This window comes from Bufo bufo, chromosome 3, assembly GCF_905171765.1.
Source record: "Bufo bufo chromosome 3, aBufBuf1.1, whole genome shotgun sequence".
Lineage (NCBI taxonomy): Eukaryota > Metazoa > Chordata > Amphibia > Anura > Bufonidae > Bufo > Bufo bufo.
This window is the reverse complement of record NC_053391.1, coordinates 543689790-543713752: the sequence shown is the minus strand read 5'-3', so window position 1 is coordinate 543713752 and position 23963 is coordinate 543689790. Positions and strand designations below refer to the sequence as shown.

The 23963-nt window shown below is 43.5% G+C and overlaps 1 protein-coding gene across 1 annotated transcript in view; it reads left to right on the top strand.

Annotated features, from left to right (window-relative positions):
- VWA8 (von Willebrand factor A domain containing 8) overlaps positions 1-23963 on the top strand; it is a 443862-nt gene that overhangs the window by 96424 nt on the left and 323475 nt on the right. The window contains 1 exon segment of the mRNA XM_040425409.1: positions 22347-22514. Coding sequence (XP_040281343.1) covers positions 22347-22514 — 168 coding nt within the window.

Here is a 23963-nt window from a genome sequence, read left to right as displayed (position 1 = left end):
AGGGTTGCGTAAGAGTATTGAGAATTACGTGACAGCTTGTGAAACCTGCGCTCGGTCAAAGGTTGCTCATACTCGACCGCCTGGTTCACTTCTTCCATTGTCTATTCCATCTCGTCATTGGACGCATTTGTCCATGGACTTTATTATGGACCTGCCGAGATCCTCCGGGAGAACAGTGATTTTGGTGGTAGTCGACCGTTTCAGTAAAATGGCTCACTTTATACCACTAACAAGTCTGCCTAACGCTAAGACTCTTGCGCAGATTTTTGTGGATAATATTGTGAAATTGCACGGTATTCCTTCGGATGTGGTCTCTGATAGGGGCACGCAGTTTGTCTCCAGGTTTTGGAGGGCGTTCTGCTCTCGACTTGGCATTCAACTTTCTTTCTCGTCGGCTTTTCATCCACAGTCGAATGGTACGCTCCGTCTGACCAATCAAAACCTGGAGACCTACTTGAGGTGCTTTGTGGCTGAGAATCAGGAGGACTGGTCCTCATTCTTGTCCTTAGCAGAATTTGCATTGAATAACCGTAGGCAGGAGTCCACGGGTAAGTCGCCATTTTTGGGCGCATACGGTTTCCATCCTCAGTTTGGTACCTTTTCTGGGTCTGGTTCCTCCGGGATGCCAGAGGAGGAGAGATTCTCTTCTGCCTTATCCTCTATCTGGCGGAGGATTCAAGGGAATCTGGAGAGGATGGGTGAGAGGTATAAACGAATGGCTGACAGGAGACGTGTGACTGGTCCGGACCTGTGTGTGGGTGATCTGGTGTGGTTGTCCACTAAGAATATCAAGTTGAGAGTGCCATCTTGGAAACTGGGTCCAAGATTTGTTGGTCCGTATAAAATTTCTGCGGTGATCAATCCTGTGGCGTTTCGACTGGATCTGCCGCAGACTTGGAGGATCCATGATGTCTTCCACAAGTCTTTACTAAAAAAATATGTTAAACCGGTGGTACCATCGCCATTGCCTCCTGTTCTGGTCGAGGGAAACTTGGAGTTTGAGATCTCCAGGATTCTCGACTCGAGAGTTCTGCGGGGTTCTCTCCAGTACCTGGTGCACTGGAGGGGATACGATCCTGAGGAGAGGATGAGGGTTCCGGCGTCAGATGTCAACGCCAGCCGACTGGTGAGGGCCTTTCATAGGTCCCATCCGGATAAGGTTAGTCCAGGGTGTCCGGAGGTCACCGTAGAAGGGGGGGTACTGTCATGCCCCACTCTGACGATGTGTGGAGGTCGGCCAGGATAGCAGCACGAGTTTAGTATTTGTTTTGGTGCCGTGCTGGATCCGCCTCTCATCAGGTGCACTGGGCGGAGTCCTTAGTTTAAATGGTCTCCAGCTAAGTGCTCTGAGCGGATTATACTGATCATTTTGGTCTGGGAAGTTTGGAGGGAAGGTTGGCTGTCCGTTCCTGCTCTCAGAAGATAAGTGTCATTTCTTGTTTGGTCGTTGTTGTCATCTATCCCATCCAGGTTCTGTGCGAGCAGGCTGCTCCTATCTCCCCACTTCAACATCTCAGGGAGTTCAGGGTTTTGTCAGTTCAGGCTGGAGGACACAGCACACCTACCTTCAAGGTCTGCCTGTGGGCTGAGCAGTGCAGGGAAAGAGGTCAGGGATAAACTAGGAGGTAGGGATCGACCGATATTGATTTTTTAGGGCCGATACCGATACCGATAATTTGTGAACTTTCAGGCCGATAGCCGATAATTTATACCGATATTCTGGGAATTTTCATTTTTGAGAAAAAAAAAAAATTCCTACACAAATCTGCTGAAAATTAATATGTTTATTGTTAATGTGTATTTTTTTTGTTTATTGTTAATGTGTATTTTTTTTTTATAAATCTTTTTCATTTATACTTAATATTTTTGTGTTTTTTTTTTTTACTAACTTTTAACCCCCTTAGGGACTAGAACCCTTGTCCTATTCCCCCTGATAGATCTCTATCATGGTGAATAGGATCTCACACTGTCCCTGCTGCTCTGTGCATAGTGCACACAGCAGCATGGAGCTGAACATGGCAGCCAGGGCTTCAATAGCGTCCTGGCTGCCATGGCAACCGATCGGAGCCCCAGGCTTACACAGCTGGGGCTCCGATCGGAGGAGCAGGGGAGAGGGGATCCTGTGGCCACTGCCACCAATGATTAATACTGGGTGGGTGGGGGGGGCGCACTGCGCCACCAATGTTTTTACTATTGGCCGGGATTGGGATGGGGGTGGGGGGCGCACTGCGCCACCAATGATTAATACTGGGGGGCTTGGGGGGGGCGCACTGCGCCACCAATGAAGATAAGTCTATCGATCATTCATATACAGGAGGCGGGAGCTGGCTGCAGAATCACATAGCCGGCTCCCGACCTCTATCAGCGGTAGCTGCGATCCGCGGCACCTGAGGAGTTAACTACCACGGACCGCAGCTATTGCTCATAGAGGTCGGGAGCCGGCTATGTGATTCTGCAGCTCCCGCCTCCTGTATATGAATGAATGAAAGGCTTATCTTCATTGGTGGCGCAGCGGCCACAGCCCCTCCCCTCCTCTTATGTTCTATCCCCTCATTGGCGGCAGCGGCAGCAGCAGCACAGGGGGAGGAGACACTGCTTCCTTCTCCCCTGTGCTGCGGAGGGAACACAGAGAGCGCTGTCAGCAGCGCGTTCTGTGTTCCCCATACGTTATCGGTATATCGGCAAAATAGATGCCGATACCGATAACGTTCAAAATCCTCAATATCGGCCGATAATATCGGCCAAACCGATAATCGGTCGATCCCTACTAGGAGGTGACCCTTCCCCTGTCTTTCGTCCAGAGCCTGGTTGGTGTGTTATATTTTATACTGTGCACGTCCGCCGTGACAGTTACATGTGCACTTGGCAGCTGAAGTAATCTGTGGTGGTCCCATATTCGTATGTGAGAAAAATGAAGTTTTAAAATATGAAAATTAGCCTCTAGGTACATCGGGGTCATTGCCATCACACCTAGAGGCTCTGCTGTCTCTGCACCTGCTGTGACCTCTGCACTTTAACAGGGCCAGGCAGTGAACATGTCATCATACCTGGCCCTGTCAATTAAAGGGGAGCGAGGACGGCAGTTGTAGTTCATAAATTATTAGATGGAATAGAACAGGAATGGCACAACATAGAGCTATATAAGAAGTTGCCCCAGAAACACGCTAAAAAGGACCAAGGAGAAGGCGCCAAAATCCCTAGAATCTAGGAAGTGGATCATAGAGATCCGTAAAATATAATCTATATAAACTAGTTCAGTAGCAATACTTGCACATATAGAAAAATGTGTGCACCCTCAGAGTAGATTCATATATAATCAAATATTGATATAAAATATTGAATATTAAAATATAAAATCAAAGCCAAAATGTTAGTGACTCACTTCACCCAGGAGGGTAATGTGGGATAAAGCTCAAGACACCCACACCACACCTCCTGCGCCTGGGTCGCCTGTAAAGATGTCAGAAAAGGACAGCAAACACTCGACAGTGTATCTTGAACTTTTTCTTTTATTCCAAAGCCAGGGTGGGGAGAGGAAGCTCAACGTGTTTCGGGGCCTAATAATGGGTCCCCTTCATCAGGAGCAGATGTAAATACAGTAACAAGAAGTAGTGTTTTAAATAGACGAGAAAAATCCGCCAAAAAGCTTCTAGCGACGTCACTTCCGGTTTCCACATGCGTTCCACACTGAAACGCATCGGAAGTGACGCGCCACAAGCCGTCGGGCCATATAATTATAATTAGAATTGATATACAAATAAAGTACATAAAGATAAATATAAATGTAAATGGAACCCGAGCTGCAGCTCGAATGTCACGCAGTGGTCCTCGGACGTCCAATACAGCACCATGCCAACTCCGGTGCGCTCCCCAGTGGAACGCAACCCGGAACATCAGGTGCACTCCACTGTGGAACGCATACCCGAAACGGAAGCGTACTCCAGACGGATAAATAATTTCATCAGTATATGTGACACTTATCAGGCAGCAGACCCCGATGAACATGGTCATCTATAGCCATGGCAAAACATAAGTACATGTGACCTTACCGGAGGATAACAGAGGTGAGGACACATGAGCGGGTACACGTGTCACCGGTCATAACCTAGTAGGCACCGGCAGATCACGGCCCAAAGCACTATATTCTAAAATGATTTAAATTATGAATTTCATTATAGTGTAACAATTCTTTTAAAAAAGGCTACCTTTTCATATATACAGATGAGGAATAAGAGTAAAAATAATAAAAAAAAAATTATAAAAAAATATGGATATTCTGTATAGGAATAAGAATAAAAATAAAACATTATAAATAGAAGGTAAAACATAAATATATCTAAATAAATACATTCATATATAATACAAAAAAAAAATATAAAGATAAAAGACTAGTAGGCAAAGAAATACAAACGTATAGATTCACAGAGATAATGATACCTAGCCATTGGAACCCACATCTTCAGGCAATGAATCATGTAGATTGAATCATGTAGATGGTAGACTACATCTTCATATAGATCGTTCTTCCATTAAAAGGAAGAACGAGGGGATATTAAAATAGATATCTAGATAAGAGGCTGTATGCTTATAAAACTCAGATTAGATGATCCTAAGATAAAATAAATTGAATTAAGATGAGTGTTCTAGATAACGGAACATAATCGTATGTAAAATAAATCTCTTCGTAAGACAACTCCATATGTTCTAAAATACGCGGCTAGATGGAAAATGCATATTCGTATAGCTAAAATGTATATGTGTAAATGAGAGAACATATATGATTATATATGAACTATCTGGATAAACTGTGGACATATTGTAGGGGTACCGACAGTATTCTTTTAGTAGTTTCAGTATTCCAAACTTTCATTTAGACCGAAAGGGGATAGAGTGTTCAGTGTAAATATCCAATACATTTCCTTCCGACATAACTGTTGATTGGAAGAAGGAATAGTTTCTAGAGGGGTGACTGTAAAACCAGTTAAGGTGCATTCATGTCGTTCAGAAAAGTGGCATGATACGCTATGTGTTAAAACTTTACGTTTGATATTTGAACGATGTTCGCACATTCTCTTCCTCAAAGTTTGAGTGGTCCTACCGACGTATTTTAGGCCACAAGGGCACCTTAGGACATATATGATATTTCTCATCCCACAGTTTAGTTCCTGTTTTAGGGCCCAGATGCCGAATGGACCTCCTATTTCAATTTCTCTGGTGCCATGAGTAATCATCGCACAGCATTTAAATTTTTTTAACGCCACATTTAAAACACCCCTTTCTCGTTGCTGGAGGAAGAATCGGATTATTGGGTGCTCTGAGCTTGGGGCAGAGTTTGGGCTCTTCTAAATGTAATAGACGGCTGTTTGGGGAGTACATTTTTCAGAATCTGGTCTTTTAGCAGGATACTCCAATGTTTAGTGAGTACCTTTCTGATATTTTGGTGGTCTCTATTATACCTAGTAATAAGGTTACATTGATATTCTTTTAGATTAGTGGTTTCAAGTGGGGCTGGTTTCAGGGCTTCTTTTTGATCCAGTTTGAGAATCCTCTGAGTTGTCCAAAAAACGAACTTTTAGGACTCCAAGTTGTGTTCTCAAAGTATTGTCATCAGAGCAATTTCTCCGGATTCTCTTCATCTGCCCATAGGGTATATTTCTCTTCCATTTTGTATGGTGGCAACTAGAATATTCAAGGTAACTATTAGCGTCCACCTTTTTAAAGTGGGTACGAATAGTGATCGTATTCGCAACAATTTTAATGTGAATATCCAAAAATGTTGCCACCTTAGAGTCGAATTCACAAGTGAACTTGAGACCCCAATCATTTTGATTTATCGTGGAAATGATTGATGTGAGATCTTCGATGCTACCGCCCCAGATGAAAATGATGTTGTCTATATAGCGACGAAAAAGGACCACATCTTTGAGATTGGAGACCTATTTTATCTTCTAAAAAGGCCCACAAACAAGTTTGCATAGGATGGTGCAAACTTTGTACCCATAGCGGTACCCCTGGGTTGAATATAAAATGTTTCGTTCCAGAATGAATTCAATTAATTTTATAATTAAATCTTTCTGGATTGGAGGCATTTCGGGGTCGAGTTCAAGAAAATGTTTGACTGCTCGTACTCCCAAATCATGCCGTATATTGCTATATAAGGACGCTACATCGAGCGTGACCCAAATATAGTCATCCTTCCAATCTATGCTATTGGGAGTATTTATAAGGTCTCTTAAATATGAAGGAAATTTCTGTACGTATTTTTGCAGAAAAGTGTCTACATAAGCTGAAAGATTTGAAGTGAGAGAATTAATACCAGATATGATCGGTCTACCAGGTGGATTAGTAAGAGCCTTATGAATCTTCGGCAAAAAGTAGAAACGAGCTGTAGTGGGGTGATTATTAGTGAGGAATATTCTTTCTTTTTTGTCAATAATGTTTTGATTAAACCAGAGTCTAGTAGCTCTTGTAGTGTTTTTAAAAAAAATTATGGTAGGATCTTCTACAAGGACTTTGTAGTATGCCTGGTCTGACAGAATCCTTTTTGATTCTCTTATATAGTAGTCAAGATCCATGATTACAACCGCCCCTCCCTTATCTGCATTTTTTATTACAATTTCTTTGTTTTTCTTTAATCTAATTGAAAGGGAGATGTGATTAAAAGCAGAGGGGCGTCATAGTCAAGCATCAGAGGTGTCGCTGGAGCAGTGCTCAAACCACATAAGGCCCCTCGGGGTGCTCACATGGCTCATTTTGTATAATTTTAAAAGTTCATATTTCGCTATATGCCTTCTAGGGTAGGGTTGATCCAGGTGATAGAGCTTCTTTAAAGGGAACCTGTCATCAACATTATGCTGTCCATACTAATGGCAGCATAAAGTAGAGATAGGTGAGTTGATTTCAGCGGTCTGTCATTTAGAAGTTGAAAGTAAGTGGTTGCCGAGAACCAACATCACAATAATTGCAGACTGAGCCTGGAAAAGAGTCCCGGCCACCGGGCCACCTGAGAAGAGTCCTGGTTATCCATGATTTCCTGCTCTCCTGCCCACCTGCTGATGACTGACAGTCTTCTACCTAGTTTCTCCCTTTCTCTCTAGGAGAGAACTGCCAATCATCAGCAGACGGGTGAGAGAGCAGGAGATTATGTATAACCAGGACTCTTCTCAGGTAGATGTTACTCTTCTCAAGGCCCAGGCTACAATGATTATGATGCTGGTTCTCAGCAACCACTTACTTTTAGCTCATGAGTGACACACCGCTGAGACCAGCATTTCTGTCACTACATTATACTGCCCTCAGTGAGGTCAGCATAAAGTTGATGACAGGTTCCCTTTAAGTTGTTTTTTTTCTTTTTTCAGAGTACAACGCCCCCTTATCCTTGGACAGGGTTTGGCATTTCAGCCCCATTCATCCAAATGAATAGGGCTGACCTAAATCACCAGACACAGATCATGGCAAGAATTTCACTGTTTCTCCAAATAAATCACTGACAACCCCTGTAACATCAGCAGTTTTTAAAGTCCCTACAGCCACGTTACACTCAGGCTCTAAGTCACCCTGTTCGTGCCTACACCACCATATAGATTTATATGGCTGTGTCTGTCGGCAGTACTTAAAATGTGCCTCAGTTTCAAATCAGACATATTCTGGGGTGCAAAAGCAAAAACCAAGGGGGAGATTTATCAAGACTAGTGCTTTCTGTGACGGTCTTGATATCCCCTGCTCTGCCGGCGGATGTGCCTAATAAATTAATTAGGCACATCCTCCTATAGTCCGTGCACCTAACCAGAAATCCACGACAGCTCAGAGCTGCCGTAGATTTCTGTCTTTCTTTACACCAGAAAACTGGTGTAAATGAAGATGCCACGCCCCATTCATCGCCCTTGCCACACCCTCTGTTAGAAAAAATGTCGAAAAAGGGTAAATGTGACAATTTTTTAAAAAGTAACACCTGCGACGTTTTAACACCACTTTTCAGGCGTAAGGGAATGATAACTTTCCACCACTGAGACCTGGTATCCTGATTTGGAAACCAGCACTGTAGTGAAAACTCAAGTAAAGATAAGCTCCAGCACTCCATCTTGTATTTTATTTTATCTACTAAAACATCTCAAATGTGTAAAAAGGATAGGTGTTTCTAACTATTTATGTCTAGTTCTCATTTATAGTATATGTACCATATATACCATTTATATAAACGCAGATCTCCACATACATAAATCTTCAAGGAGTGAGGTGATGGGAAACGGTTGCCACTGCCTTCCCTATGGTTCTTGTAATTGCTGGAGGTCCCAACACCTAGACCCCCTTATATGCTCTCAGCTTCTTGATATTTGTGTGTTTTACCTCTAGTTTATATTTACAAAAAGATGTTGGCCTAACGAAGGGTAGGTGTTGGATAGAGGGGTTGTGGATTATAGGGAACTGTGTTTTGTTTGTGGAGCATCCCTAATGAGAATTGGATGCAAGAATATTTTGGCAAGATGCTGTATGCTGTGCAAAACGGGAGGCCCTGGTATCCATGTTTCCAAAAAGGTGGGCTTTGTGGTCTTATTCTTATAGTTGACCTGTACTCTTTTTGTTGTAATGCTTTTTATTTTTAGATTTTTATTCTTTTTCAAACTTTATAACACTTGGGTGTGAAGAGTCATTTTTGTAATGTAGTGTGAACTGGTTTGGATTTAAAACTCAGAACAGGTTGAGCTGAAACAGCCTTAATGAGGACTAAATTGGGCACTTATTTTCAATTATGATTTCCTTTTTTAATATATTTAACTTCCTTAAAATTGGATATTGTGTCTGGATTTGGACAGCCAGAGAGCCTGAGAAGAATCTATTTAAAAATAAATTGTCTCATAATGTACCCTTTATTTGCTCTAGGGGCCAAGAAACTAATTACAAAAATGGAACTGTAGACAGCTAATTACAAAGAAGCGTTAAAACAAGATTTTAATTTGTGTACAACTGAATGACAGGGTTTTTTGTGGAGCACAAAATTAACTCATTGAGTGCTTGACCAATTTTTATGTCATCATTATTTAAGTTTTACATCAAGCTACTGCTCAGTGGTACGTGAAAAGCCGACCACGGCTGGAATACTCTAATACTATCATTCGGGGGATAGTAAATTAATACAGGATTTATTAATGAGTTTATTTGCTATTTTTATGTATTTGAGGTATAAATGGAAGTCTATCAGAGGTTATCTGGATCAATAAAGTCACTATGACATTTTGACCATTTCAGTTCACTGAAAGGAAAGATATCCCTACACGTGCTTTCCTATACTTGCATGCTCCTCACAAAATATCAAAATGATTCTTCTTACACACTAAACCGATGGAACTTTTGTTTCCTGCAGAAAAAAAACACTCTCTTAGGTCAGATAATTAACCCCTTCTACTCCAGGCCAGTTTTCGCCCTTCTGCACAGGCAATTTTTTGCAAATCTGACATGTCACTTTATGTGGTAATAGCTTTGGAGCACTTTTAGTCATAAATTTGAGTCAATATATTTCATCTTGATTTATGAAAAAATCGCAAATTTACAAGAAATTTGGAAAAATTTGCAATTTTCTAAATTTAATTTTCTCTGCTTTTAAAACAGAAAGTGATACCTCATAAAATATTTATTGCTTAACATTCCCCATATGTCTACTTTATGTTGGCATCATTTTCCAAAACCCACTTTTTTGAGGACCACTTCAGGTCTGAAGTCACTTTGTGGGGCTTACATAGAATTAAAGGAAAATGGAGATGAAATTTCAGAATTTCACTTTTTGGGCAGATTTTCCATTTTAATAAAAAAAAATTTTTTTAATAAATTTTTTAGAAATTTGTAGCGTTTTTTTTTCTTTTTTTACTTGAAACTTTTTACACTTTTTTTTTTAAAACTTTATTTCTGTTCCACTCTGGGACTTAAACTTTTGAGGGTCTGATCCCCTCTGCAATGCATTACATTGTAATGCATTGCAGAGGGGAACAGACCCTCAAAGTTTAAGTCCCAGAGTGGAACAGAAATAAAGTTTAAAAACAAAAAAAGTGTAAAAAGTTTCAAGTTAAAAAAAGAAAAAAAAAACACGCCCCTTTCACCTGATTTTATAATAAAAAATAGAAGGGCTCGACAAATCCCAGGCGCCAGGTCGCCATGGTGATCAGGAATTCTGTCCTGGTGCCTGGCTATTTGCCCCTGCTTGAAAATAGGCTCAGCACACCAGCAGCCGGGCGCAGTATCAATTTAAGTTTAGAGTAGACGCGTCTAGTAGGCCTGCCTCTCACGCTTCCCGCCCCATACTACAGTGAACAGGACTGGTACTGGCTCAGGCTCCTCATCGCTGCGGCGCGTCTCCTTCTCAGAACTGTGACTCAGAACTGTGGCGAGTGGTGGTATGATAGGGGGCGGCCTCCCCCCATCATTGGTGGGCAGTGCGCCCTCTTCCCCATCATTGGATGCAGCGGCAGTTCCGATCGGAGTCCCAGCAGTGTAATGCTGGGGCTCCGACCTGTTACCCTGGCAGCCAGGATGCTACTGAAGTCCTGGCTGCCAAGGCCAGTTATTCTGCAGCAATATACTTACATGCGCTGTGGCCGCCCGGCGCTCCTTCTTCTTGTAACTCGTCACAGGTCTGTGCGGTGCATTGCTATAAGCATAAGCAATGCGCCGCACAGACCTGTGAGTTACAAGACGGAGCAGCGTCGGGCGGCCACAGCGCATGTATGTATATTGCGGCAGATTAACTGCCCACCAATGATTTTAATACTGGGGAGAGCTGGAGGGCGCACTGCCCACCAATGTTTTTAATTCCGGGGAGGGTGGGGGGGGGGGGGGGCGCAGTGCCCACCAATGATTTTAATTCAGAGGGGGGGGGGGGGGGCGCACTGCCCAGCAATGATTTTAATAATGGGGGGGGGGGGGGCACTGCCCACCAATGATTTTAATACTGGGGGGGGGGGGGGCGCACTGCCCACCAATGATTTTAATACAGAGGAAGGGGGGGCTCCTAACTTTTTTAGCGACTCCTAGATTCCAAGGAAATTTGTCAAGTCCTGCATTACAATACATCTGTATTGTAATGCATTGCCTGTTAGTGTATTATATGGCATCGGGCTGCCTTGTCACACATTGGATCCTTGTCACTGTGGCGGGGACCCGATGGGCTCCCTCACCCGCCGCAAACCCCTTCTATACTACGGTCAGTGCTGACCGCGGCATAGAAGGGGTTAATCCGCCGGCATTGGCTTTTACAACTATGCCGGCGGATACAGCAGGTGCTCGGCTATCAGAGACTGCCGGGCCCCTGCAGTGATCGGGCGCGCACCGCTCCAGTGCCCACTCGATCACCATGACATAATAGTACGTCAAAATGCGGCATGTCAATAGTACGCCATGGCATACTATTATGTCATATATCGGGGATGGGTTAATTTTGCATGTTTTCAGATTTTTTTATTTATTTATTTGTTAATATAATAGGAAATCATACAATTTTCTAATATAGGCATATTTCAAAGTCTGCATACATACCTTTCTTATATCAGGCATTTGACTGCTACAGTATATGCGGAAGAATGCTGTAGCTCATGTATCAGTCCTATGTAATCCATTCATGGCCTAACTAATACATGGCATCAGTTGTGTGACACAGTTTTTCCCCTGATATTCAGTAAGCAGCAGTGTTACTGAATGCCGTTCATGTGTGAAGTAACTAGGTCTAGTGGAGGAATCATGATTTATATTGTGGATATTACAGTAACTGCAGCATAGTGAGCCTGTTCGTAGTGATTTATAAAACAGCGCACACAGAGATCTACTTCTACATTGACTGAGAGACATGAGGTGCTACTGCAGGTAGTAATACAGTATATAGTGGACATGTTCTGCTCCTCAATACACTACTATTCACTTGTTATATACCCGGGAAGTTAACTGAAAGCCCAGGTCACATGATACTTTTGAGAGCCACATGACGGCTCACATGACTGACGCCATGTTTAGTCCTGTCAGTTCGCCTACAGATGCATTTTACAGGACTGAAATGTGCTGTACCTTCATTAAAACCGCAATACCTCTTTACTTTTTTTGCTAGGGCAGAAGTTTGTACTACAGAGCTGTTTTTCATGCTGTAGGTGGAGTGAGGAAGTCATCATAGGTCTTCTGGTTATCCAAGCACTTCCTGCTCTGTCTTCTTTCACCATTTCTCTAAGGCCTCATGCACACGACCGTTGTTGTGTTCCGTGTCTGTCGCTCCGTTTTCCGTGATTTTCTGCGGACCCATTAACTTTCAATGGGTCCGTTGAAAACTCGGATAATGCACCGTTTGTCATCCACGTCCGTGTTTCCAGTCCGTCAAAAAAATATGACCTGTCCTATTTTTTTCACGGACAACGGTTCGCGGACCCATTCAAGTCAATGGGTCCGTGAAAAACACGAAGGCACACAAGATTGTCATCCGCGTCCGTTTTTTTCCTATCATTTGCAAGGCAAACTTGAGTTAGATTTTTTTTTTCACTTTTCATGTCTGGTGATCCTCCAAAAATCAAGGAAGACACACGGAAACAAAAACAGAAACGGATCACGGAACAACAGAACAGCTTTTTGCGGACCGCAAAAAAAATACTGTCGTGTGCATGAGGCCTAAGCCTCATGTATGTTATGCCCATGGTCACTTTCTGGTTCTTTTTCTGCTTACTTGAACCACTTACTTCAACCTGACTTATGAATGTGAGTTGTGAATTAAAAAAGTCTTAGTCAGCATGAGGAGACTTATAGGCCATACACACTCCTCAGGAATTCTGGGAAGAAAGATGCAAATGAGCTTTCAACAAGCTCCGCCTCTATTGCCACCAGATGTAAGGCAGCTATCCTTTAACTAGACCTTAAAACATGACTTGGATAATAAATAAGCCAGCACCTCATCTGCAGACAGCTGTTTCGGGGTGATTGTCCCTCATCAGTGCAGAACAGAGAGTACTGGCTTAACTTGATGAAGTGAAGATTTGGTGAAGTCAGGATTTGGAGGGTATTATCTCTCGGAGCATTTTAACAAAGCAAACTGCAGCACTCACCTGTGTTTTCTCCTTTTCTCCTAGGAAGCATGTATGGCCTATAAGTCTCCTCCCTCCGACGAGATCCTCCCCAAATCCTAACCTAGGCCTCTTATCCATTTAAGCCAGTACTCTGCTCTGCACTCATGAGCGGCAATCACCCCGAAACAGCTGTCTGCAAATGGGGCACTTGCTTAATTATCATCCAAGTCATGTCTCAAGGCCTCTTAAAAGGTTGAACATTGACTTCCAGGATAGATACCTTACATCTGGTCGCATCAGAGGCAGAGCCTATTAAGAGCTCATTTACAATCTCTTTCTTGTTTAAAAAGGTCTATGATACAGACTGTAATTCAACATCTTTAATACATCTTGTGGCTTTCTCAGGGGTATGAGGAAGCCACGTTTGGTGACAATAGGTGTGGAGTCTCTGTTCCCTTCTCCTTCTGTTTGGTTGTTATAGATATTGTATCATCTTTTAGTTACAGATAAGTCTAATTGATTCTAGCTACTACTTGCTTTACCTGAATTCTTTTTCACCAAGCTATTTGCGGGGAGGTGAAGGTCTTAGGGCTCTTTCACACCTGCGTTGTTGTGTTTCGGCATAGAGTTCCGTCGTCGGGGCTCTATGCCGGAAGAATCCTGATCAGGATTATCCTAATGCATTCTGAATGGAGAGAAATCCGTTCAGGATGCATCAGGATGTCTTCAGTTCCGGAACGGAACGTTTTTTGGCCGGAGAAAATACCGCAGCATGCTGCGCTTTTTGCTCCGGCCAAAAATCCGGAACACTTGCCGCAAGGCCGGACTAGGAATTAATGCCCATTGAAAGGCATTGATCCGGATTCGGCCTTAAGCTAAACGTCGTTTCGGCGCATTGCCGCATCCGACATTTAGCTTTTTCAGAGTGGTTACCATGGCTGCCGGGACGCTAAAGTCCTGGCAGCCATGGTAAAGTGTAGTGGGGAGCGGGGGAGCAGTGTACTTACCGTCCGTGCGGCTCCCCGGGCGCTCCAGAGTGACGTCAGGGCGCCCCAAGCTCATGGATCATGTGATCACATGGATCACGTCATCCATGCGCATGGGGCGCTCTGACGTCATTCTGGAGCGCCCGGGGAGCCGCACGGACTGTAAGTATACCGCTCCCCCGCTCCCCACTACTACTATGGCAACCAGGACTTTAATAGCGTCCTGGGTGCCATAGTAACACTGAACGCATTTGGAAGACGGTTCCGTCTTCAAATGCTTTCAGTACACTTGCGTTTTTCCGGATCCGGAGTGTAATTCCGGCAAGTGGAGTACACGCCGGATCCGGACAACGCAAGTGTGAAAGAGGCCTTACTGATCAGTTTTTTTCTGTTCCTGTGATGGAACAGAAATACTGGAAACATAAGGCTGATCTGGACTTGTCACGTACTATTGTTAGTTTATGTATAAATCGAGTTTGGATACATTTCTATGTTTCAAGTATTCTTTTTGCAGAAATTGCTTGTTTCACACGCCCCTTATGCTTGTGGGTTCTTTATTCTGTTGCTCTAGGGTACTTTCACACTTGCAGCAGAGAATTCCGGCAATCCAATGCATTTGTGAGACGGATCCGGATGCAGATCCGTCTCACAAATGCATTGCAATACCGGATCCGTCTTTCCGATTGTCATCCGAAAAAATGGATCCGGTATTTTTTTTTTTCTCATTTTTAAAGGTCTGCGCATCAGACCGCAAAACCGGGTCCGTTTTTCCGGAACACTGGGGGCCGGATCCGGCATTAATGCATTTCAATGGAAAATAATGCCGGCATTCCGGCAAGTGTTCAGGATTTTTGACCGGAGAGAAAACTGCAGCATGCTCCGGTATTTTCTCTGGCGAAAAAACGTAAGAGGTACTGAACGGATTGCTCTCCATTCAGAATGCATTAGGATAAAACGGATCCGTTTTTTTTCCGGTATTGAGCCCCTAGGACGGAACTCAATACCAGAAAAGAAAAACGCTAGTGTGAAAGTATCCTTAGGCAGTAGATCATTTTTGTGATCCAGCCCTATTAAATAATCTCTCATATTTTCTGTGTATGTTTGCAGAGATCCACAGTTAACTCTTTTTCCTTTTATTGCTACATGTTCCTAGTACATTGATGATCATGTTAATAAAACCTTTTTTAGGGCACTATTAAGCTTAGGCTCTTTGTCTATTGCTACATGTAAATGAGAAAAGAATATACGCCTGTGTAATGTGCCTATTAAAATGCTTTATTGTGTCTGATGGCGGCCTTTCTGATTAGTCCTCGTGGAAAACATTTTTGTTTCCATTTCAGCATGTTAATGGAGTTGAGATGTACAGATGGTAAGTAGGTGTATTGGGATATGGCTAAGTAAATATTTTCTAATTAGATGCAAATCATGTTCTGTGGCGCTTCAGAGTGTTCACCGTGACTCACTGGAAAGTCATCTCACTGTATGCGGTGTGATGGTAAAGACATTAAATGACAATTGACCTTTTAGTTTTCCATGGTCTTAATTGCTTGTTTGATTTATTTTTATTGTAGCACATTTCATCTCTAAATTGGGAAAGATATATATAGATACATTTGTGAATAGGTAGTAGGTGTGCTGCTTTTGATTGTTGATGCTTGGGCTGTTAATTGTATGTTCTCAGGTGTAAGGTCTTTTATATAATTTCATAAAGTTAGGTACTTATCTCGGGCTTTGTCATCTGTGTCATAAACAATACTATAAAAGAGTCACAAAGTTCTAGGTGTATTGTAAAGCTAAATAAATTGTTTTTCATTTGAAGAAGAAGCAAGGGAGTAGAAGCAAAATACTTGGCATACAAGACTGAATAAAAAGTAGAATAGAGCAAATTCCTTAGTCCGCAGAGATGCTTCATCTTTAAAGTGAACCTATTATCAACTTTATGCTGTCCTTACTGAGGGCAGCATAAAATAGTGACAGAAATGTTGATTTCAGTGATGTGTCACACATGAGCTAAAAGTAAGTGGTTGCTGAGAACCAGCATCATAATCATTGCAGCCCGGGCTTTGGGAAGAGTCACAGCCGGTTCAGACCTGAGCGTTTTACAGCGCGTTCCTACGCGCTGTAAAACGCTCAACAAGGAGAAACCAATGCTTCCCTATCGGCATGGTTCTCACCTGGGCGTTTTACAGCGCGTACGATTGCGCTGTAAAACGTCCGACGCCCGAAGAAGTTCAGGAGCTTCTTTGGGGCGTAGTGTCGCGCGTTCCCGTACATAGACTTCCGGGAACGCGCGACTATGGGCGTTGCTTGTTGCCGGAGCCGCGTCTGTAAACGCGCGATACAATCGCGCATACAGAGCGCTCATTCGGTACGCTCAGGTCTGAACCAAGCGTCAAATCTACCTGAGAAGAGTCATGGTTATTCATAATCTCCTGCTCTCTCACCCATCTGCTGATGGTTGGCAGTTCTCTCCTAGAGAGAAAGGGAGAAAACTAGGTAGAAGACTGTCAGTCATCAGCAGGTGGGCAGGAGAGCAGGAATTCATGGATAACCAGGACTCTTCTCAGGTGGCCGGGACTCTTTTCCAGGCCCAGTCTGCAATGATTGTGATGTTAGTTCTCAGCAACCACTTACTTTTAACTTGTAAATGACAGATCGCTGAAATCCACTCCCCTGTCTCTACTTTATGCTGCCATCAGTACAGCATAACGTTGATGACAGGTTCCCTTTAAATAAATACAGAGAAACCTATCTAAAAGGCCATCTCTTTGAGAACACTGACCAATTATCCAGACCAGATTTTCTGACAGATTGATAGTTCCTGTTCATTTTATTTGAGAGAACCACTTCTGAAGAAGACCAGTTTTCAATGCAATTCTGGGGGGTTGTCTGATGGTTTTACTGTGCATGATTTTAAACATGACCTAATGACTTTGAGCTCATTTAGATGAGTGATGTTCACAGCCTTGTTCTGTCTGAGTGTAGAACAGACATCACACAGACTAAACAGTGACACATAATCAATGGGTCAAGTTACTCTTCCGATTTTCCACATGGGCCATTGGCCTGTGTAGAGAAAATGGCAGCATGCACTACTTTAGCCCTATTTTTGAGCAAGGCTCACCCATTTAAAGGGGTTCCCACTTTATTATAAATATATTCCCAAATATCTTCCACTAGTTATAATGGCTCATTTTGTCTTATAAAATGGCCGCCGTCCTATTAGTACACACAAAACCTGTCCTAATCACACAGCAGCACAAGTTACTTCAAAACACTGAGCTAAAGAGCTGCCTCATCCTCCTCTCTGCTTTGCTTGTCAAGGATTATGATCTTGAATACAGCTGATAAGATCTTCAGCTGAGTCTCTGTAGTAATGGAGTTCTTGAGGAGACAGCTGAAGTAAAGAGAGGATGGACAGGACAGACTGTGGTAATGTGGGGCTGTGGTAATGGAGACTGCATACAAGTGCTTCTGCCCATCACGCACACCCCAACCTCCTCTCTGTACTTCATGTCTCCTCATGAACTCCATTCCTACAGAGATTCAGCTGTATTCAGCATCATAATCCTTGACAAGTAGGAAAGGAGGATGAGGCAGCTCTATAGCTCAGTTCTGTGTGGTTAGGGCAGGTTTTGTGTGTACTAATAGAAAGGCGGCCATTTTATTTCTCCTAATGATTGCTCCATAGACAAAATGAGCCATTATAACTAATGAAAGGTATTTGGGAATATATTTATAATAAAGTAATATTTAAGTATTTTTATTTTCGTAATTCCTGGAGAACCCCTTTAAGTGAATGATTCTGCAAGAAAACCTGGACAATATGTGTGCAGTCTGTTTAAAAAAAATAGATTTTTTTAGCCGGAAGTTTTAATAGCTTGTCTGAATGCCTACATGTTTTCTTGACCCCCTGAGAAAGCTGACTGCTAACGCACGTCATAGTATTAAGATGGTGGTCTGCTGCTGTGTTATCTTTGGTCCCTGATGGGTTTGTACATTATTTAATTTTGATTTGCACCTATTTTGTTGTAATGTATCCTGCACATATAGTTGGGCATTCCCTGGCATTTTTATGTTTCAAAGAACATTTATTGGATTTTTTGTATAAGTAAGCGAAAACTTACAGTGATAATTAACAGAATATGTTACATAGAACAATTACATCTTTTGGAGGTATACATATCATTGATCACATTTTTCTATATATCAAAATAGCAATGGTTTACTTCCAAACTTGAGGAACAAACACATTAATCCATCAGAGCTGTATTAGATTATAATATTGATACAGGTCTTATAGAGAAATACTATAACGTAGATCTGAGGAATGGGAGGAAGACAGCCAAGGTTCCCACACCCTTTCAAAAGTGGAGAATTTTATTAATCCTATCTAATACTGCTTGGAAACAGAGCAAGTTAGAGCGCCATTTAAAAGCAATGTGGATTCTAGCTGCTAGTAGTATGAATTGGGATAGTTTGAATCTGGCATAGGTCAACCGTCTAGCAATGATGATAACAGGTCTGTTATTTGAGCCCAAAAGTGTTTAACAACAGGGCAAGACCACCAAATGTGTATCATTGACCCCTCTTCATTACAACCCCTAAAGCACTTAGGGGATATCTCTGGGTATAAACGGTGGAGTCCGGCAGGGACCATATACGTTCTGTGGAGAATTTTCATTGAGGTCTCCGCTAGTGTAACTTGCCATAAACCTTTTGTAAGGGTCTGGAAACGTTGATACCATCTGGAGGATGAGTATTCCTGTTGCAGATCCTCCTCCCAGGCTCTCATATAGGGCAACTTATTTCCTTCAGGGATAGTGTTGAGTGCCCCATACATCCTTGACAACAAACCTTGTCTATAAAGTGAGTAAGTGATAGAACGTTCGAACAGGGTAAATTTTACAGTTCGATTAGGTGTTTGTATGGCTCTTAAGTAAGAAAACATTTGGTTCATGTTAAAGTATTCCCTGACAGGAGCTGAGTACTTTTCTTTAAAATCTGCAAGGGAGATCAATTTGCCTCTAATTAAGAATCTGTGTAATATACAAAGACGGTTAGTTAACCACCAATCAAGGTTGGGGTGCTGGAGACCCGGGGGGAATGCAGGATTTCCTATAAGATACACTAAAGGCGAGGGTTTGGATTGTAGTGCAAATTTGAATCTGACCGATCTCCAAAGTATCAGCGAATAGTATGACAGGAGAGAATTAGTGCGTATGGTGTGAGGAATAGGAGCAGTATTCCAAGTCAGGGCTTTCCAGGTATAGGGGCAGGGCCGGTGCAAGAATTTTTGCCGCCCTAGGCAAGAAAAAAATTGACGCCCCCCCCCATATCAGATGATCTGCCCATATCATGTTCCACCCCTTTCTCAGTTTTTAAATTAAAAGAACTGCTATGTTTCCCTTAGGGTTAATCCAGCTTCTTGTAGCTGTCTCTTTTTGCGGAACGGAATTGCGGGCCCATACAACGTGCGGCCCCGATCCGGAACTGCGGACCCGGATCCGCAATTCCGATCCTGAAAAAAATAGAACATGTCCTATTCTTGTCCGCAATAGTGCCGGCAATGTGCGGTCCGCAAAGTGCGGAACGCACATTGCCGCTGTCTGTGTTTTGTGGATCCGCAAAACACACACGTGAGGTAAATTAGTTTCCAATGTAATATTAATAACTAAACAATTACATAATAAACATATTGCATTGTCTACTTACCACCAGGACAATAAGATGATCTGGTCTCTGGCTGCAGTCTGGCTCTGGGGACTCCCTTGTCACTCTCTTCTCTCCCCCCCCCCCCCTTGTCACTCTCATTATTCCCCCCTCCTCTCCCTTGTCACTCATTATTTCCACCCTCCCCTCCCCACTCATTATTTCCACCCTCCCCTCCCCACTCATTATTTCCACCCTCCCCTCCCCACTCATTATTTCCACCCTCCCCTCCCCACTCATTATTTCCACCCCCCCTCCCCGCTCATTATTTCCACCCTCCCCTCCCCACTCATTATTTCCACCCTCCCCTCCCCACTCATTATTTCCACCCCCCCTCCCCCCTTGTCACTCATTATTCCCCCCCTTGTCACTCATTATTTCCCCCCCCTCCCCACTCATTATTTCCACCCTCCCCTCCCCACTTATTATTTCCACCCTCCCCACTCATTATTTCCACCCTCCCCTCCCCACTCATTATTTCCACCCTCCCCTCCCCACTCATTATTTCCACCCCCCCCTCCCCACTCATTATTTCCACCCCCCCTCCCCCCTTGTCACTCATTATTCCCCCCCCCTTGTCACTCATTATTCCCCCCCCCCCCCCCTTGTCACTCATTATTTCCCCCCCTTGTCACTCATTATTCCCCCCCCCCTTGTCACTCATTATTTCCCCCCCCTTGTCACTCATTATTTCCCCCCCCCTTGTCACTCATTATTTCCCCCCCCCTTGTCACTCATTATTTCCCCCCCCCTTGTCACTCATTATTTCCCCCCCCTTGTCACTCATTATTTCCCCCCCCTGTCACTCATTATTTCCCCCCCTTGTCACTCATTATTTCCCCCCCCCTTGTCACTCATTATTTCCCCCCCCCCTTGTCACTCATTATTTCCCCCCCCCCTTGTCACTCATTATTCCCCCCCCCCTTGTCACTCATTATTCCCCCCCCCTTGTCACTCATTATTCCCCCCCCCTTGTCACTCATTATTCCCCCCCCCCTTGTCACTCATTATTCCCCCCCCCTTGTCACTCATTATTCCCCCCCCCTTGTCACTCATTATTCCCCCCCCCCTTGTCACTCATTCTACCCCCACCTCTAGGGTAGCGTGGCCGAGCTCTGTTCGATCCGCGGTACAGGAGCATTTGTTTCCTGTACCCGACCGGACTGACAGGAAGTGCACACTAAGCAATTTTTTTTTTTTTTTTTACCGCAACGGGCGCCCGGCGCCCCCTGCTGCATGGCGCCCTAGGCGACTGCCTAAGTCGCCTTACTGGTGGCGCCGGCCCTGTATAGGGGTTAATATTGGAGTGCTCTAATGCAATCCATAGAGGGTGCTCTTTTGGGTCCAGGTGAGTTAGGAACATTTGGGCCAATCTAGCTGCTTTATAGTATTTCACAAAATCCGGGACTGATAGCCCTCCTTGTGACTTATGTCTGCATATGGTTATTTTGGAAATACGATGGCGCTTGTTTGCCCAAATGAACCCAAGTACATCTCTCTGGATGGATCTCAGATCCTTTATGGGAATTGGTATTGGTAGAGCCCTAAACAAATAAAGGAGTCTCGGGAGGATTACCATTCTGATAATATTTATCCTACCCACCCATGAGGTCTGCAATGATTGCCAGGATACCAAATCTTGACGTATCTTTCGGTACATAGGCAAGTAGTTAGTTTTATAAACTGTATCAAGAACATTTGGTAGTAGTACACCCAGGTAAGAGATGTTGAGGTCTATATTGGAAAGGGAATTTTTGTAATAATAATGATCTAGTTGCAACAGGGATATTACATAGAAGCAATTCAGACCTGGTGTGATTTATTGAAAGGCCCGAAGTTTTGGTGAAGGAGTCTAGTAGCTTTAAAAGGGAGGGGAAGGAGATAATGGGATTGGTAATTGATAATAGCAAGTCATCTGCAAAAAGGGTCAGTTTCAATTCTTATGGGATCTTCCCCTGGCATTTTTAAATCACGTGGGAATATTTTCGCAGCTTTGTGACCATTCACCTGAGCTAATTTTTAACCCTTGATTTTATATTTATTGGGATGGCTATTTGTAATGGATTATTAGGGTACTTTCACACTAGCGGCAGGACAGATCCGACAGGATGTTCACCCTGTCGGATCCGTCCTGCCGCTATTTCGCCGTGCTGCCGGACCGCCTCTCCGTCCCCATTGACTATAATGGGGACAGGGCGGAGCTCCGGCACAGCATGGCAGTTTGCGGTGAGAGGCCGACAGACTAAAAAGTCGGACATGCAGTACTTTTAGTCTGGTGGCCTTTCGCCGTGCACTGCCGTGCTGCGCCGGAGCTCCGCACCTGTCCCCATTATAGTCAATGGGGACAGAGCGTCGGTCCGGCGGCACGGCGAAATAGCGGCAGGACGGATCCGAAAGGTTGAACAGCTGTGAAAGTAGCCTTATGTGTTTCAATAAAATTTACTTTGTGGTACTTATTACTAGGTGTTTATTATTATTGTGGTATTTAACTAGTTTACCATTTATAGGTGATATGGGTTTTTGTGGAATATGTGGTCCTTGTTACTGATTAATATGGAGGTACATTTTTGGTTGGTATTTACATGATTTCTTGGTTCTAACATTGTTTTTTGCTTTTGTAAAGTGTGCTGTTCGTGCCGCCACAGAAGGAAGAATTTTGGTTTTGGAAGGATTGGAAAAGGCAGAAAGGAATGTCTTGCCAGTTTTGAACAATTTGCTTGAGAACAGGGAGATGCAGCTGGAAGATGGACGGTTTCTTATGTCTGCAGAACGTTATGATAAACTACTTAAGGTAAATACCAACTAATCTTATTTTCATTTGCCCAAAGCCATGCTAACTGTTCCATTGTTTTTATCCTGCAGAGACCAATCTAATGAGGGAAGTGCACTAAAAATAATTTTCTTATAGATACATGTATGAATTGGTGATGGCTGAGAGCTTGGGGCACCACTGTGTTCCAGACTGAAGGTGCTTTAAAGAACCTCAGTTTTGGGCTCCAGGGTGAAATATCATCAATTAGTGATAGATTTGCAGTATTTCATCTACTAGTGTGACTCCACTGTTTCCACAGATGCTTTAAAAATGTATACTTCTGTCACATACGGGAACCTCCCTGTCAAGTGACCCGGGTGCGACTGTCAAGGGTCGATCTATTTCACGCACTGAATCTCTCGTGCCCCTACACACAGGCCTCAGGCTGGGTTCAGACCTGAGCGTATTTGATATGCGCGTTTAACGCGCGTTTTTGTCGCGCATTTTTATGTGCGTTTTTTGCAATAGTAAACGCACGTTTGACGCGCGTTTGTGTGATTGACTGCAGTGTCCTATGGCCACAAACGCGCGTCAAAACGCCCCAAAGAAGCTCAAGAACTTGTTTGAGCGTAGGGCGTTTTTCAGCGCGTTCAAACGCGCTGTAAAACGCTCAAGTGAGAACCAGGGCCATAGGGAAGCATTGGTTTTAATGTGTTGAGCGTTTTACAGCGCGTTTGAACGCGCTGTAAAACGCTCAAGTGTGAACCCAGCCTCAGATTGAGCCTAGATCACACCCGACACAGCCTTTCAGGCACCCCAACACGCTGCCACCATCTATGACATTTAAATCAATACACGATTAATTAAGGGCTCATAGAAAGCCCCACTCGCACGCAGGGTCACAGTAGCACAGGCCACACTTAGAACAATTACACGGTAATGCAAACCACACTCATACACTTAAAAAATGGAGGTTACTGGGCTCGTTCAGGGCACAAGGCAAAACCAGTAAAGATGTGCTTTAATGTACTAAAACGGTACAGTACTTAGTTACAAAAAGTTACAAGTAATAAGACATACATAAACGTGCATAAAACAGTATAAAAATAAAAGGATAAAAAGCAGAAAGGTTCTTACTCAACGAATTGTGTGGTCAGAGTCCATTCAGTTTTTTCCGGGGACAGGAGTTAAGTGGAACACAACCCAATGTTGATTGGATCTCAATTGTTCATCTTTATTCCCATTGGGCAGAGGGTGGAGCTGAGATTAGTCTCCTTCCTATTCGGGCCCGGCATGTTTTAATAATGTATATATTATCAGGCCGATCGTTCTGATACCACACATGACCGGTGTAGTTGTCCCAGAAGGGGAGATGCTGGTTATGTTGGAATGCTGGCTGTCAGGGATGGCATGTTTGGGCTCCCTACGATGCCCACATCACACAGAATGCATTGATTATAATTATTAATACGTGAGTTGTACCAGAGA